The 13,435-nt window shown below is 38.4% G+C and overlaps 1 protein-coding gene across 2 annotated transcripts in view; it reads right to left on the bottom strand.

The window, feature by feature from the left end:
• Positions 1–13,435, bottom strand: part of DNAJB6 (DnaJ heat shock protein family (Hsp40) member B6) — a 95,298-nt gene that overhangs the window by 63,174 nt on the left and 18,689 nt on the right. For both annotated transcript variants that reach the window (XM_026652024.2, XM_029911626.1), the window contains exons 2-5: positions 8,659–8,751; positions 5,901–6,010; positions 2,039–2,098; positions 430–540 (exon numbers count right to left, since the gene is read on the bottom strand). In XM_026652024.2, coding sequence (XP_026507809.1) covers positions 430–540; positions 2,039–2,098; positions 5,901–6,010; positions 8,659–8,723 — 346 coding nt within the window. In that variant the 5' untranslated portion in view covers positions 8,724–8,751. The remainder of the gene's footprint in view (positions 1–429; positions 541–2,038; positions 2,099–5,900; positions 6,011–8,658; positions 8,752–13,435) is intronic.

The raw sequence follows: 13,435 nt of genomic DNA, 5'->3' as shown, positions 1-13,435 counted from the left end.
GGGGGGGGGGGGAAGAGAGAAGAAGAGTTCATTTTTTCTGACTATCATGTGGCACCAGACTCGGGAAGAAAGTGTTTGTATGCCATACAGACAGAGCAATCCACATTTACTAAAGCAAAATTCTTCTGTGTGATTTATTAGTTTCTTCTTTTAGAAAGACCATAGCAAAATTGATATATTATTTTTAAACAAATCAGACCTTGAGAGAGAAAAAGCTGATTGCAAAACCCTACGTGCAACAGCAAAAAGCAAGGAGGGAGATAGGAGAGGGGAAAAAAAAAAAAAAAAAAAGACTTTTTAAAAAGTCCAAGAGATCAGTAATAGAACTATTTCCAGTGAAAGTCAAATTATACACATCTGTTACGTAGATATGAATTTTAGCCACTACTTTGATGCTCCACCACCACTCCCCAAAAGCCGCTGACTTACCAAAGAAGTCAAATGAAAAGGGGTCCCTTCCACCAAAAAACTCCCTAAAGACATCATCTGGGTTACGGAATGTAAATCCATATTCAAATGGGCTGTCAAAATGACTTCCACCTGCAGAAAAAGAAGTCACATTTTAAAACTCTTCACACTACAGAAGCATAAAATATTTGAGTTGTACATATAAGCTGTATGTGTTTCTATAGTTTCTAAAATAGAAAATTCTAGTTTTTCACAATAGTTCATTCCTGGCTCATTGGATGGATTTTCTCAATATATTCTTCAAACCACATTTAATACAATTAAGCGAGACTTCAAGTTAAATTTTCTTCACATTCTGCTAAAAAGCTCTACTGTATCTGGAATTACTGTAATCAGTTTTTCAACAGCAGAGAATGACTGTCCAATTAGTAAAATATGGAAACAAAGAGGTTATCTGTAGTTTATTACTAAAGTTTCAATTTCTCTGCCCATCCCCTTTCCAGATATCCCTAAAGTTAATAGTAGTCTACAAGTTATTTTTATCATTTATGTTCTTCTGCAGGTTTCTAGACATCAACATTTATTTCTCATTATACTTAAAGGTACACATTTGACTAAAAATGAAGTCTTATTATTGTCTGATTTTTTTTTTTTTTTAAACTCAAAGCTCTTTGTTGGTGTTGAAGTCTGGTACATCTTTACTGCCTGAATCAGTATAATCTTGTGATGGTTTATTTGATAGTATCACTTGCCAGCTTTTGATTTAGATCAGTGGTTTTCAACCTTTTTTCACGTGCAGACTGTTCAAAAAAAATTTTGAATGGAGGTGCGGAGCCCTTTGGAAATCTTAGTCTGTACACCCCCAGGAGTCTGGGGACCACAGGTCAAAAAAAAAAAAAAAAAAAAAAAAAAAATCACTGATTTATATTACATGAAGAATCTGACTTACACTTGGCAAATACAAGCTAAAATTAGACACTTCAGTTGTTAAGACTATGCTTATGATTGTAGACTCTCCTAGCAGAATTTGGGAAGAGTTTCTCCTCTGATTTATTATTGGACTACCTGATAGTCTCTTTCAAAAACAAGACTAAAAAAAATTTTTTTTTTTTTTTTAAACGAACATGACTGAGTAAAAATGAAACTTTCAGATTCTGCTTTGCAGGTTAATGTCACATTTGTTTAAAAAGCACCTGATAACTGGAACACATTTTAGAAAAAAAATGTAGTCTCTTCTTTTGGTCTTATGCGTTGTAAAAAAAGTTTCAAAATTTAAATGTTGGGCCAAGTTAGAGTCTAACTTGCTTTTCCTCACTTACTTTGACTATACAGACTAATTCCTGTTATACGTTTAAAATATTGTTTTGGACTAGATAGGCAAATTCACTAGCTGGAACTAGTCCTATCAGAGTCATGTCAAGTTGCTACTCTATGGTATGTGATAACACATCACTACTAGTGGCTCTGTTTCTACATAATTTAATTGCATTTAAAAAGAGTTTAGCTCTTATGGCTACAAATGCTTTTCAGAGCATGAACTAATATGTAACTAAAATGAGTCTGCAGAGTGGAACAGTTTGTTAAAATCATTCAGATGATATGGAAGAAAAAACATGCCAAGTCTACATACCTCCACCTCCTCCATTTAAGCCTTCTTTTCCATATTTGTCATAGATGTCACGTTTTTTAGCTACAAAAAAAAGTTAATTACATCAGTAGAAATGCAGTATGTATCATTAACGTACTCAGTTGAATTTTATCACAGCAAGTTTATTTAAGCCATATTTGTTATAGAAAATGCAGAGTACAAATGTTTTGCTAAAGATCATCAAAGCACTGTGTGTGAAGACAAAACTGTGTGTCAATTTAGTTCTAGTAGCTACTAATAAGGCGTCAAGTTCACCATACTGTATTACAGTTTCCACTGAGAGATGATTTAGTATGCTGAAATGTAGCTCTTCCTTGGAAGGAAGCCTATGGTCTTCATGTTCGTATATTCAGCAAGATAACTAAAGGCACTGCGGCAAAACTGGTAAGAGACTTTGCCACTGAGATATCAGATTGTGGGAAGGCTTCTTTCAAAGAGGAAGGCTAGGTATGGATGCAGGATGGAAAAGAGCACAAGTGAAGGAGGGGCTGTTTAACACACAAAAAATGCTGACTGAAATTACTTGCTTGCCATGTTCGGAAGTCCATGGGTATGCAACTTCATTGTTAGTAATCTTTTTCCAGGGCAATTTTTTTTTTGGGGGGGGGGGGGGGGGGGGAGAAGAAGAGAGAACTAAATCAAATGTGCATTATAGAGTTCAGTATGAACTTATTACTGACAGAGCAGCCTGAAGAGTTCTGCCAGGTAGAACATGGGGCTTATTGCTCCAGCAGTTCAGACACTATTCTGGAAGTGCAAGCAAGAGACTTGCCAGAGGATTTGAGAAAACTAGACACTTATAGTCTGATCCAACACTCACTGTAGTCTTCTCACTGACTTTAATGGGAGTCTGATCAGGAACTTCAAGACTGTGTGTTCAGGGAAAAAGCACTATCACTTAACAGTTAACATTTTGGGACACTAAAGAATTTAGTAAGAACCCCTTATCTAAAGGGATTGTGCCTATTCTATAGGCACCAGCCACCATTCATGATTCAAGTCCAAGACAAAATTATCTCTTGGATATTGAAGCTTTATGAATTCCTTCTGGCTTCAAGTGCTTCACAAGTCTGTACCTATCTTTCAATAAACTACCTTTCAATTAAGGTAGTTCAATAACAACACTACCTTTCAATAAAGTGATTTCCCGAAGAAGAAAAAAAATGAGCATTTTAAACAGCCTGTCAAATGAGTGAAAGAGGACCAATGAAACAAGAAGCTGGGCAGCCTAGAAAAAAGCAGCAGGCAAGAGACAGGAAGTCCTGCATGTGGGCTGGCAGAACAGAAAGTTTATTTTGAGAACTTCATGTTCTTGGAACTACAGGCACAGTAGTCAAGTATTCTTTGCATGGATAATCCTGAACAGAGCTACTCTTGCCAAAACCCATCTCTGTTCAAAATTGTAATGATGACAAAATTATTAATAAAATTATAGGAGAATTGATTGCCTCTCCAACCACTCTCCTGGGTTAAATTAGCCATGTTGAATCAAAGCTAAAGTACCTGACATGTGGATATCAACAGTATGATTTGTACAGGCTGGTTATGAAAAATAACCAAGTTTTATAGATGCTGCATTACACTGAAATAACCCTCTTAGTGCAACATGGGAATAGTTGTACCAGATCAAACCAGATGTCCATCTAGTCCAATATCCTGTCCCTAACAATCAGAGGCAAATGTTTCACAGGAAGGTGCAAGAAACCTAGAGGATGACAGTTCTGGAATAAGTTGCCCACAGAGGAAGTTTCTGCCTAGCCCTTATAAATTAGGCACCAGAAACCAAAACATGAGGCAGGGTGAACAAGTCTGTAGCCTGCCAAACCAGGCCCTATTTTGAGAGGCAGACTAGACAAAGGATGGTGCTGCTCTAGCAGAACTTTTCCCATAGTCACTTGTTGCAAGTGAAGTTCATGAGGACATTTCTGGGGAGGAAGTAGTGTTACTCCTCTATTAACCTGAATGTTGGAGAAGGAGGATAGGTCCATCAATGGCTATTAGCCAGGATGAGCAGGGATGGTGTTCCTAGCCTCTGTTTGCCAGAAGCTGGGAATGGGCAATAGGGGATGGATCACTTGATGATTACCTCTTCTGTTCATTCCCTCTGAAGCACCTGGCATTGGCCACTGTTGGAAGACAGGATACTGGGCTAGATGGACCTTTCATCTGACCCAGTATGGACATTCTTATGTAAATTAGACAAGCATATGGAAAAATGGGAGAAGTTTCTATATTGTAGGTCTTAAACAAATAGTCACGTTAAGGCTACCAGCAGGAATTAACTTCCTATGACCAGCCCACGAGCAATGAATGTTTCTGGCAGGATTAATGCATATGAAATAGGTGAAGAGGAAAATGCCCAATTGTACCAGTTTACTTTTTCGGGAAGCAGAGAAGGGAGAAGAGTGAAAAAATGTCAAAGGATGAACTAGATTAGTGGGGAAAATGTTCAATGCTTTTAAACATACACAAAAAATAAAAAGATGGCTGATAAAGATCTTCCATGGTATAACATCCAGAAATACATGCTATTTTTTTAGTGTTTAAAAAATACTAACAGCTCCAGTAAGTTATCTGAGGATACAGAATATAGAAGATGCACAAACCCTTTGATTTATGGTTCAGATTAGCTGCTGACAATGCTCTGACAAAAGAGATGCTTCCTTATAAGTCAAGGAGTTACACTGAAGGGAAACCAACGTGATCTCTTGCTTATAGTAGCTCATTCTATACAATTTTGATTCTGACCAATTCTAAGTAAATGTTTCCTACAAAGAGGTTAATCCTTACAAAATATTAAAACTGATTAGAATTTAAGGCTCCCAACCCCCATAACAAGTAGTTTCAGACAATTCTAAACATTCTGTAAGCCTTGTCAGAGCTCTTATTATGGAGCCCAAAACAAAGCAAGACAACTGTGGAATTTCAGCAACTTCTACACTAAATTTATAAAGTTAACTTTATAAAAACAAGTTAGACATAAATACACCACCCATACATTCTTTCACATTTCTTATTGCGACACAAACCACTTGCCAGTGAGCCACTCCACGGATTCTTCCACATACATTACGCACCATGCTACGTGGGAAGGCTGCATAATCTGTTTAGGAGATTCCCTCATAACATATCACCTCTCCCACAGAATTTTGAAAGCCACAAAATTCTTAAAAGGGTACTGCCCTTCTGACAGTGTATTAGAAATTAAATGTTATATTGAGAGTTACCCTATTGCTCGTTTTGGCTATTGAAAGGAGAGGAAGGGAGGCTTTTGGTATTCAGATCTATATACACACACATCTAACATGATCAGTTCCTGCATACAGCTGGTTAGTTGGTAAAGAAAAAAAAAATTTGGACTTGTTACCCCAATTAATAGGACATGAATTAGAAAAAAAATGGAGAACCAAGTGATGAGAAGAGACTTTTAGGGGTTTAGGAAGAAGTATGACCACCGTGGCTTCAGCTAATGGATTCCAAGGTTATATCACTCAAAATTCCATGCTTTCAAATCTTTACGAACTCCTGTAGAGGAGTCATTCTTAATCACAGGTCTCTGTAGACTCAGGATTTAACATGTAGGATTAAACTGTTATATCAACTCATTCAAAAATATGTGTGTCTCGGAATTTCTCCTCACTTCCCACCTGCTCAGCACCAGACTGTACAACTACTTCCCACTTTTCCAAGAGCATCAAACTAATTGCTCACCACAAAAAAAAAGTGCCATTTGTGGACCAATTTAAGAAAACCCCTTTAAAGCACTATGCTTCTTCAGCATTTCCACTACAGCATTCCATAACCAAAGATTACCTGCTGCCAAGATCCCTTTTAAGATACTTACCATCTGACAAAACCTCATATGCTTCAGCTACTTGTTTGAATCGCCTCTCAGCTTCTTCTTTATTATCTGGATTTTTATCGGGGTGCCACTTTAGTGCTAGTTTGCGGTACCTGAAATGAAAAGGGAAGATAAATCATGCTCTATTTCAGTAAACTGCACTCAGACAGATATACATAAGAAATACAGGTGTCAAAATAGGAAATCATGAATTAGGACTAGGGTGACCAGATGTCCTGATTTTATAGGGACAGTCCCGATATTTGGGGCTTTGTCTTATATAGACGCCTATTACCCCCCAACCCGTCCCGATTTTTCACACTTGCTGTCTGGTCACCCTAATTAGGACATTTAGTCGCTCAAATCTTATTTGTAGACCTATTCCAAGAAATTTTGCTGATACACAGATAAGTAACTTAAGCTGTCAGGCTACCCTCCAGTTTTGCTAAAGAAATATTTTACTGGGAATCAATTACTCCTGGGTGCTGTTGACTGATGGAGGCCCTGTTTGCAGCTAAACTCTTTTAGCTGCTTCCGTGATTCCCTCTGTTCTCTCAATAACCTTACTACATCTGAGAAGGTTGGCTGTTGACAATCTGATTTTCAGAGGCAATTCTTGCAAGAAAAGTTAGCCCTACCTCCTCCTCCGCCAACGATTGAATGGAGAACTGGGTTGGCATGTAGGAAGGTAGAGGTAGGGAAGGTACAAAGAAACCTCTTTGCCCAAGCCTGTAGATCTGGAGACCACAGACACTTTCTGCTGCATGTTCTCCTCAGAGTTCTAACATCCAAGTAGGATTTAATGCTATACCGTAGTAGCAACTCTTTCCGTGTTTGTAATCAGATTGTGTTTTTGGTGGACAGACAACAGCTGGAGGAACTACGCTGAAAGATTTGTAGGCTACACCGTATGCACAATCCCTAGCCTGATGAGAGTACCCCCAAGAATAATAATTTAGTGTAAAACAGTTTTACAGTCTTGTCCCCCTCAGTATTTAAGTGTACAGATTATATTTGGGATAGTTTTATGATCAAACAGGAGCATAAGCTTGAATGTTTGAGTTAAGTAGTTATCCATACAGGTATGCCTACGAAATTAAAGCTCTCATTCGCTACCAGGGTTTGATCAGCATAAGCCTTCTATACTAGGCTGTGGCAGGAAACTGATAAAGCATGTACAAGTTACTGGAAACTAGAAATGTTGCATAATATTTGGCAGCCCATGAAAGGAAGATGTTCCACAAGGAAAGCTTCCACCAAGTTGTTTCTGAAAAAAGTGATTGGAAACTAAGATTTGTCACTCATTCACTTTAGCGTTGCTGCCAGACAGCTATTTTATAGTTGCAAGTAATGCATAAAAGTCTAAATTAAAAGCTGTATCTGATTTCTCTAAAAACTTTCCTAATTTAAATGTGTTCACCTTTTTATAGCAGATGTTCAATCCATTAAGTCAAAGCATGGAAAACAGATCTCATCTGATAAAGCCAGAGTTAATTTCCAAAGAAGTTGCTTCATATTTTTTTTTTTTTTTTAATTGGAGGAGACTTCATCTTGGTTTGGGGCATTCTGAAGATTTTGAAATGGGAAGGAAATGGAGTCAGACTGATAACTTTAGCTGATCCACACAGCAGATGTTGCCACTACCTCTGCTGCCTCAAAATCTGAGGCAAGCTTGCAGGGCATTGTCAGTATTGATTAGGAGGGAGCACTTCTAGGTACCATACGGTTAGGCTGAAGCTATAAAGTACTCTAACAGCTCAATGTTATTCTTGCCCCATTCAGTGCTCTGTGAAAATCTTTAATAGTATTTGAAATCATTACTCCACATTTTGAAGAGGTATCTACAAACTGATCTACAATGATAATCTGAAGCCAGTTAAAAACCTAGTATAAAGGAAGTTGCATATAGCATGGTAAGCCAGTTCTCAAATGGTGGATCAGGGTATACTTCCAGGAAGTGCTCAGTCTGGAAACAGAGACTATTCCTGAGAATTCTGAAAAGTCCAGAACCTTAAGGGTTTCTAGAAGCTTTTTGCCCAGTCTACAAAACAAGCTCCTCTCCACATGCATGAATGGCTGCTTCAGGTCTTTTATTTGTGTTTGTTCCAATCTGATCAAGTTTGCAAGTGGCACCAGATAGTGGATGGATAGTGAATACACAGGAGTGCAGCATCAGAATGCAAAATGACTTGAGGCAGTGGGTGTTTCCAGGAAGCAAGAGGAGATTTGGTACTGGTAAACATGCAGTCTACACCAAGGGAGAGAAAAGAAAACTGATGAGAGGCTGAAGCCAAGGAAGCATGAGGGAGCCAAGAAAGGTTCTAACCTGAAATGATCTACAATAAGAGAATTACTTAACTCTATAGTTTCTAATCTAGTCTAAATGACACACAAAATTGGCATAAGTACACTAGAATGAACAGCTGATTATGATCTAATCCAGTGCATTTCATAAAACCTCTACCTGAAAGTGACTGACAAAAAGTATAGAAAGTTTCTCTTTTTTTAAAAAGAGCTTGGGATCAATTTTTAGAATGGTTAATGTGCTCTATTAGGATACAAAAGTACCTTAGAAACATTTCTCCTGATGTGTGTACATAAAATGAAAGATGGATTTTCTGGAGCACTCACTAATAGTTTTCTGAATTACTAGTATCAATTACCAATACTTTTGATATGAAATTTGATATCTAGAGATCAAGTGTATACATTTATGGGAAGGTATGCAAGATTTGACTTGAACAAAGAAAATGGTACTTACGCCTTTTTAATGTCTTCTGGTGAGGCAAGCCTATGCACTCCTAGAACCTCATAATAATCCACCATGTTTTAACAGTTGTCTTAACAGCAAGTCCTGCAATTACAAGAACCTTAATGGGTACAGTACTAGAACTGAGTAACATGACATCTCTTCCATTACATGATTTAATAGAATTGATTTTTTTTTTAAATCCAAACACTTCCTACAAACGGTAGTACAAGGAGGACTAGTCCACTCCTACGTTGATAGAAAATAAAAGTTATACTGATGCAACTTGGTTTTATGTTCTCCAATTCTGTCATTTAGGCAGATATCTACATTGGACTAGACAGGAAGTCAAGTCATTTCTCATTAGTGGATATGAAGTACTGACACTATGTACGTGGACACTAATATATTTTCTTGCATATTAAAATTTGTCAAGATCTATTGCTATTGTGGTCACTTTTTACACCGTACGTCTATAGTCACAGGCCATTATGAAGTCTGGCTACCCTATATTTCCATAGCACCTTCTTCACACCAGAGTACTGCTGCCATTGTAAGGTCTTGTCTACACTTCTACGGTTAGTCGAACTAAATTATGCCACTCCAGCTACGTGAATAACTTAGCTGGAGTAGACGTAGCTTAGGTTGACTTACTGCAGAGTCTACACTGTGCTGCATCAACGGGAGATGCTCTCCCGTTGACTTGCATTACTCCTCTCATTCTGGTGGAGTACTGGAGAGCGCTCAATTAAAGGAACTAGACAGGTGTAATTTCTAGTAACTATTCATAAGATCCCAAGGAAGCTTCAGAATGGTATTCTTTAAAATAAAATATATATATATAAATTATAAATAAACCAGTCATAAGTCACTTGAGAACCAATTCAGAAAGTTAATTATCTTAAGAACATATATATCCAAACCCAGCCATAAAGTTACTACAGACATCATTTGTCTATAAAGCATTATTAAATTCAGTTTGCTAGTCATTCATCTCTTTTATTATGAAAATTATAGCCAAGTGAAAAAGGACCCACTAGTCTGATTCAAATCTAGAAGATGAAATCAGCCACCTTGAAAACAAGATTAAGGTTGTTTATTAAGAGTACAATACCCAAATGGAGTTTATTTTAAGATTAATATTAGATGATTAACAGCCAAATAGTTAGGCATCTTATGGTATGTAATTTTAGTGAACAAATTTTGACTTATTTGGCTTAGAGCAACAGTCTTGTCCAGTTTAAAAAAAGGCCATTAAGAGACAGAAATACAGTATTAGAGGCAGTTCATCTAAAGTCCCCACTTAAGCTGCATGGTCTCTGGAGTACATGAGTCTTTCTGGAATCCTACCGGAGACCTCAGCTAGCTTTTACCTCCTTACTTTATTCTGTAAATAATTTCCCCTCCTTTCAGCATTAAACTATCCCTGCTTATTCCTCCACTTTAAGATTTCCAGTCATCTCTGAACCTAATTGTTCTAGTTCTGGTATTTTTTTAAAAAAGTTTTAAATCCTGAGTGACAAATTCAGTGGAATATCAAGCCAACATTTAAGAAATCATGAAATACAAAGTCACTCAAGTTAAATGGCAAACTTCATTAACGCAGCGTAAAGGTTGCTCAGTGATATCTCATGCCCCTCCAGAATGCCGAGTTCAGCAAAACTAAAATTTCTGAAAACCAGAGTTAAGGTAAACATCCATACAACCGTAACTCTGCCCTCTGGAACTGGCAATAGCCACTGGGTATTATCTGCATGCATTCCAGCTACATGCACTGTGTTATATGTAACTGTACTGAATGGTGGAGGAGTGAGTTGAAGTAGTTTGGGGGCAACTGACAGTGATATGAGATCTGGTTTTGAGTCGCCCCCGCAACCAACCTGTGCGTGTTACCAAAGGAAAAGAGTATGTATGTACCTTGAGGTTCCAGTCTACATCATTTCAATACAGAATTGTGCAGGTTGTGTCAGCAGCAGGGCAGTTTGGTCTTCGTGCCATGGGTATTGTCAGTAGTGAGGTGGGATACAACAGCAGTCTGTGGATTTAATGATGGGTGGGGAAAGTATAACTAAGTGTTACCCTGTGCTGAAGTATGAATGGGTTGTAAGAGGATATGAAGTGGTTGTTAAAATGTAACAGTGCAGAATTCTGTCATGAGAGCAGGCTCAATGTTTGTATAGGGCAAGTGCAGGCACTGCCTGTCTATTATAGTAAAGGGGAGAAAGTGTGTGTTGAGCATATTGGGGCATTGCTCAAAGAGGACAAAGTTAAGGCTGTGTAGGTGCTTACCTTACCTCTATTTCCTGGTTTTCAGATGTTTTAGTTTCGCTCAACTTTATGTTCTGAAAGGTCATGAGGTATCATCAGGCAACATTAACTGTGTTAATGAAGTTTTTTTTGCATTTAGTTTCCTAATTTTTTAAAAAACAGGAAGAAAAATATTTGGTGGTAGGAGTTAGTGGTCATTCAGGTAGTTGTAGTTCTCATTTAGATTTGCAGCTGATATACTTTTGTGGTAATAATAAAGAGACCTAGCTTTTACATAGTACTTTTCATCAGAAGATCTCAGAGAACTTTACATCATGCCTCAGTTTCACATTTGTAAAATGGGTATAGAAGTGAAAATGACTCAGGCAAGGTCACCCAGCAGCCCAGAGGCAGAGCTAGGACTAGTCTCAGTCCAGTGGTCTTTCCACTAAGCCACACAGTGCTATGCAATTCCTCAAGTTACGTCTATACTACATACCTTGCGGTGACACAGCTGAACCATTACATTTGTGCCACGGTAAATTCTCCCATGTAGCTGCTCTTAGCCAGCAGGACAGAGCTCTCCTCCCAGCTTAATTCAACCACCCCCAACAACTGGTGTCAGATATGTTAGCAGAACTGATAGATGATCCTGGTACACAAACAGGGAGTGGACCTCACATACCGCAAGAAAGGTAAGATACCCAACCGCCAAATCTGACTCACATGAGGGGGAATGGAGGCAGTCAGATGGCCATAAATGGGTAGGGGTCACCAAAATCCTGGCAATGGGGACAGGGCTCAAGACATCCCCAGGGAAGCAAGATCCCCCTTGCCCTCTACTCTGAGCTGGGACCTGGAAAAGGACTCAGACCATAGAGGGGTTTAGACCTAGAACTCGTGAGGTTGGTGGCACAATCCATTTTTCCCATTGCTGCCTGTCCAGAGCAAGATGTTTGACACACATGTAAGTGTGTAAATTTACCCACATGATTAGTCACACTGAAGTACTGACTTTGAATTACTCATGTGCTTACCATTAAATATGTGCTTACGTATTTCTAGCACTAGCAGATAATTTTATTTATGAAAATTTTAGTGGCACAGAATGTGTCACTCCACAATAAAGTTGCTTCAGTGTTAAGGGGTTAGGTTAGACTTTGACTACATTAAGTTTTATGAATTTTCATACACATGCCAATAATTTTAGACACAGAAGCCTACGGTTTGAATCCTAAACTCATATTTAGTACAGCTAAGCTAAACAACCAACCAATATTTTGGTAACCAAAACTGATTTTTTTCAGTTTCTTGCCAAAAACAAAAGACCTGGGGAGGGAGGGAGGGATGGCTGAGTGGGGGCACAGAGACAGATGGGGAGAGGGGTAGGAGGTGCAGGCCCACATGGAGATGGGGGAGTGGGTGTCTGAGTGGGGTTGGAGGGAGATGTGGATAGGGTAGAAGGACACATGGGGATGGGGAAGACGTGCCTGACTGAATGTGAGAGACTAGGGGTCAGCCAACATCTGCCTGGGGGAAGCTCCTTAACAATCCCTCCCCACACCTGCAAAAAACTTCTTGTTGGGTATGGGTGGGAAAAGTATGGAACAAGTTCACACCCAGGCTCCTTCCCAGCAATTACTTCCCTCTCCCTCAGCTCCTCTGTTATCCCTGATTCCCGCAAGCCTTTGCACTGCTTCTGAGGGGCACGGGAAATACAGGTCTGTATTGTAGTTTAAATGAATTATTACTCAGAGTTCTGTATTAATATGCCTAGTACAGAATCTATTTGTCAAAAAACATTTCCTAAATCTTTTTTGTTGTCTGTATTGTTAGATATACTTGCTGACAGGTATTTTGAAATAAATAGCCAAAAATAATTGAAACTGGTGTGATTATATTATGTTATTTCGAAAAATAAAATATGCAGAGTTTTAAAATATTGTGTGCAGAATTTTAATTTTTTTGTTGCAGAATTCCCCCAGGACTTTCAGCCTCCTTTATTATGAACAGTAGACAAAGGTTACTTGCTTGTAATAGGAGTCCAGATGTGACTATGTCTAACAAGATGTGAAATTATTGGGACGCCCTTGTTGCTCATAAATCACCAGTATGTTACACAATTTGATTCAAATAGAATTAACATAGAAAAAGTGTCTTGGCATAATTCTCTAGTACAATGTTTCTCAACCTTTTTGATACCAGGAAACAGCTTCATGCCTTCCTAAACTGTATCAGTGAGATCTCTGGGACCAGTGCTGATCCATGGACCAGTCGTTGGAAAATACTGCTCTAGTACATAGCACTAAAAGCATACTGTTCCACGATCATGACAATGCCAGAGTATATACATCAAGAATTGAAAAATCCAGTGATATTCAAGGCAGGAAACTTTTCTGTGAGCACAAGTGATTTTCACTGTAACAAAAGCTAAATGAGGTGAAAGCTAACCCATCAATAATGAGACAGCCTGCATAAGGAAGATCTGTTGTGAAATCCACCCTTGGAGCTAAAAGGCATGTGTTACTGAAATAGTCAGTTT

Source organism: Terrapene carolina, unplaced genomic scaffold, assembly GCF_002925995.2.
Source record: "Terrapene carolina triunguis isolate 2854851 unplaced genomic scaffold, T_m_triunguis-2.0 Scaffold111, whole genome shotgun sequence".
NCBI lineage: Eukaryota > Metazoa > Chordata > Testudines > Emydidae > Terrapene > Terrapene triunguis.
This window is presented reverse-complemented; position numbering and strand designations above follow the sequence as displayed.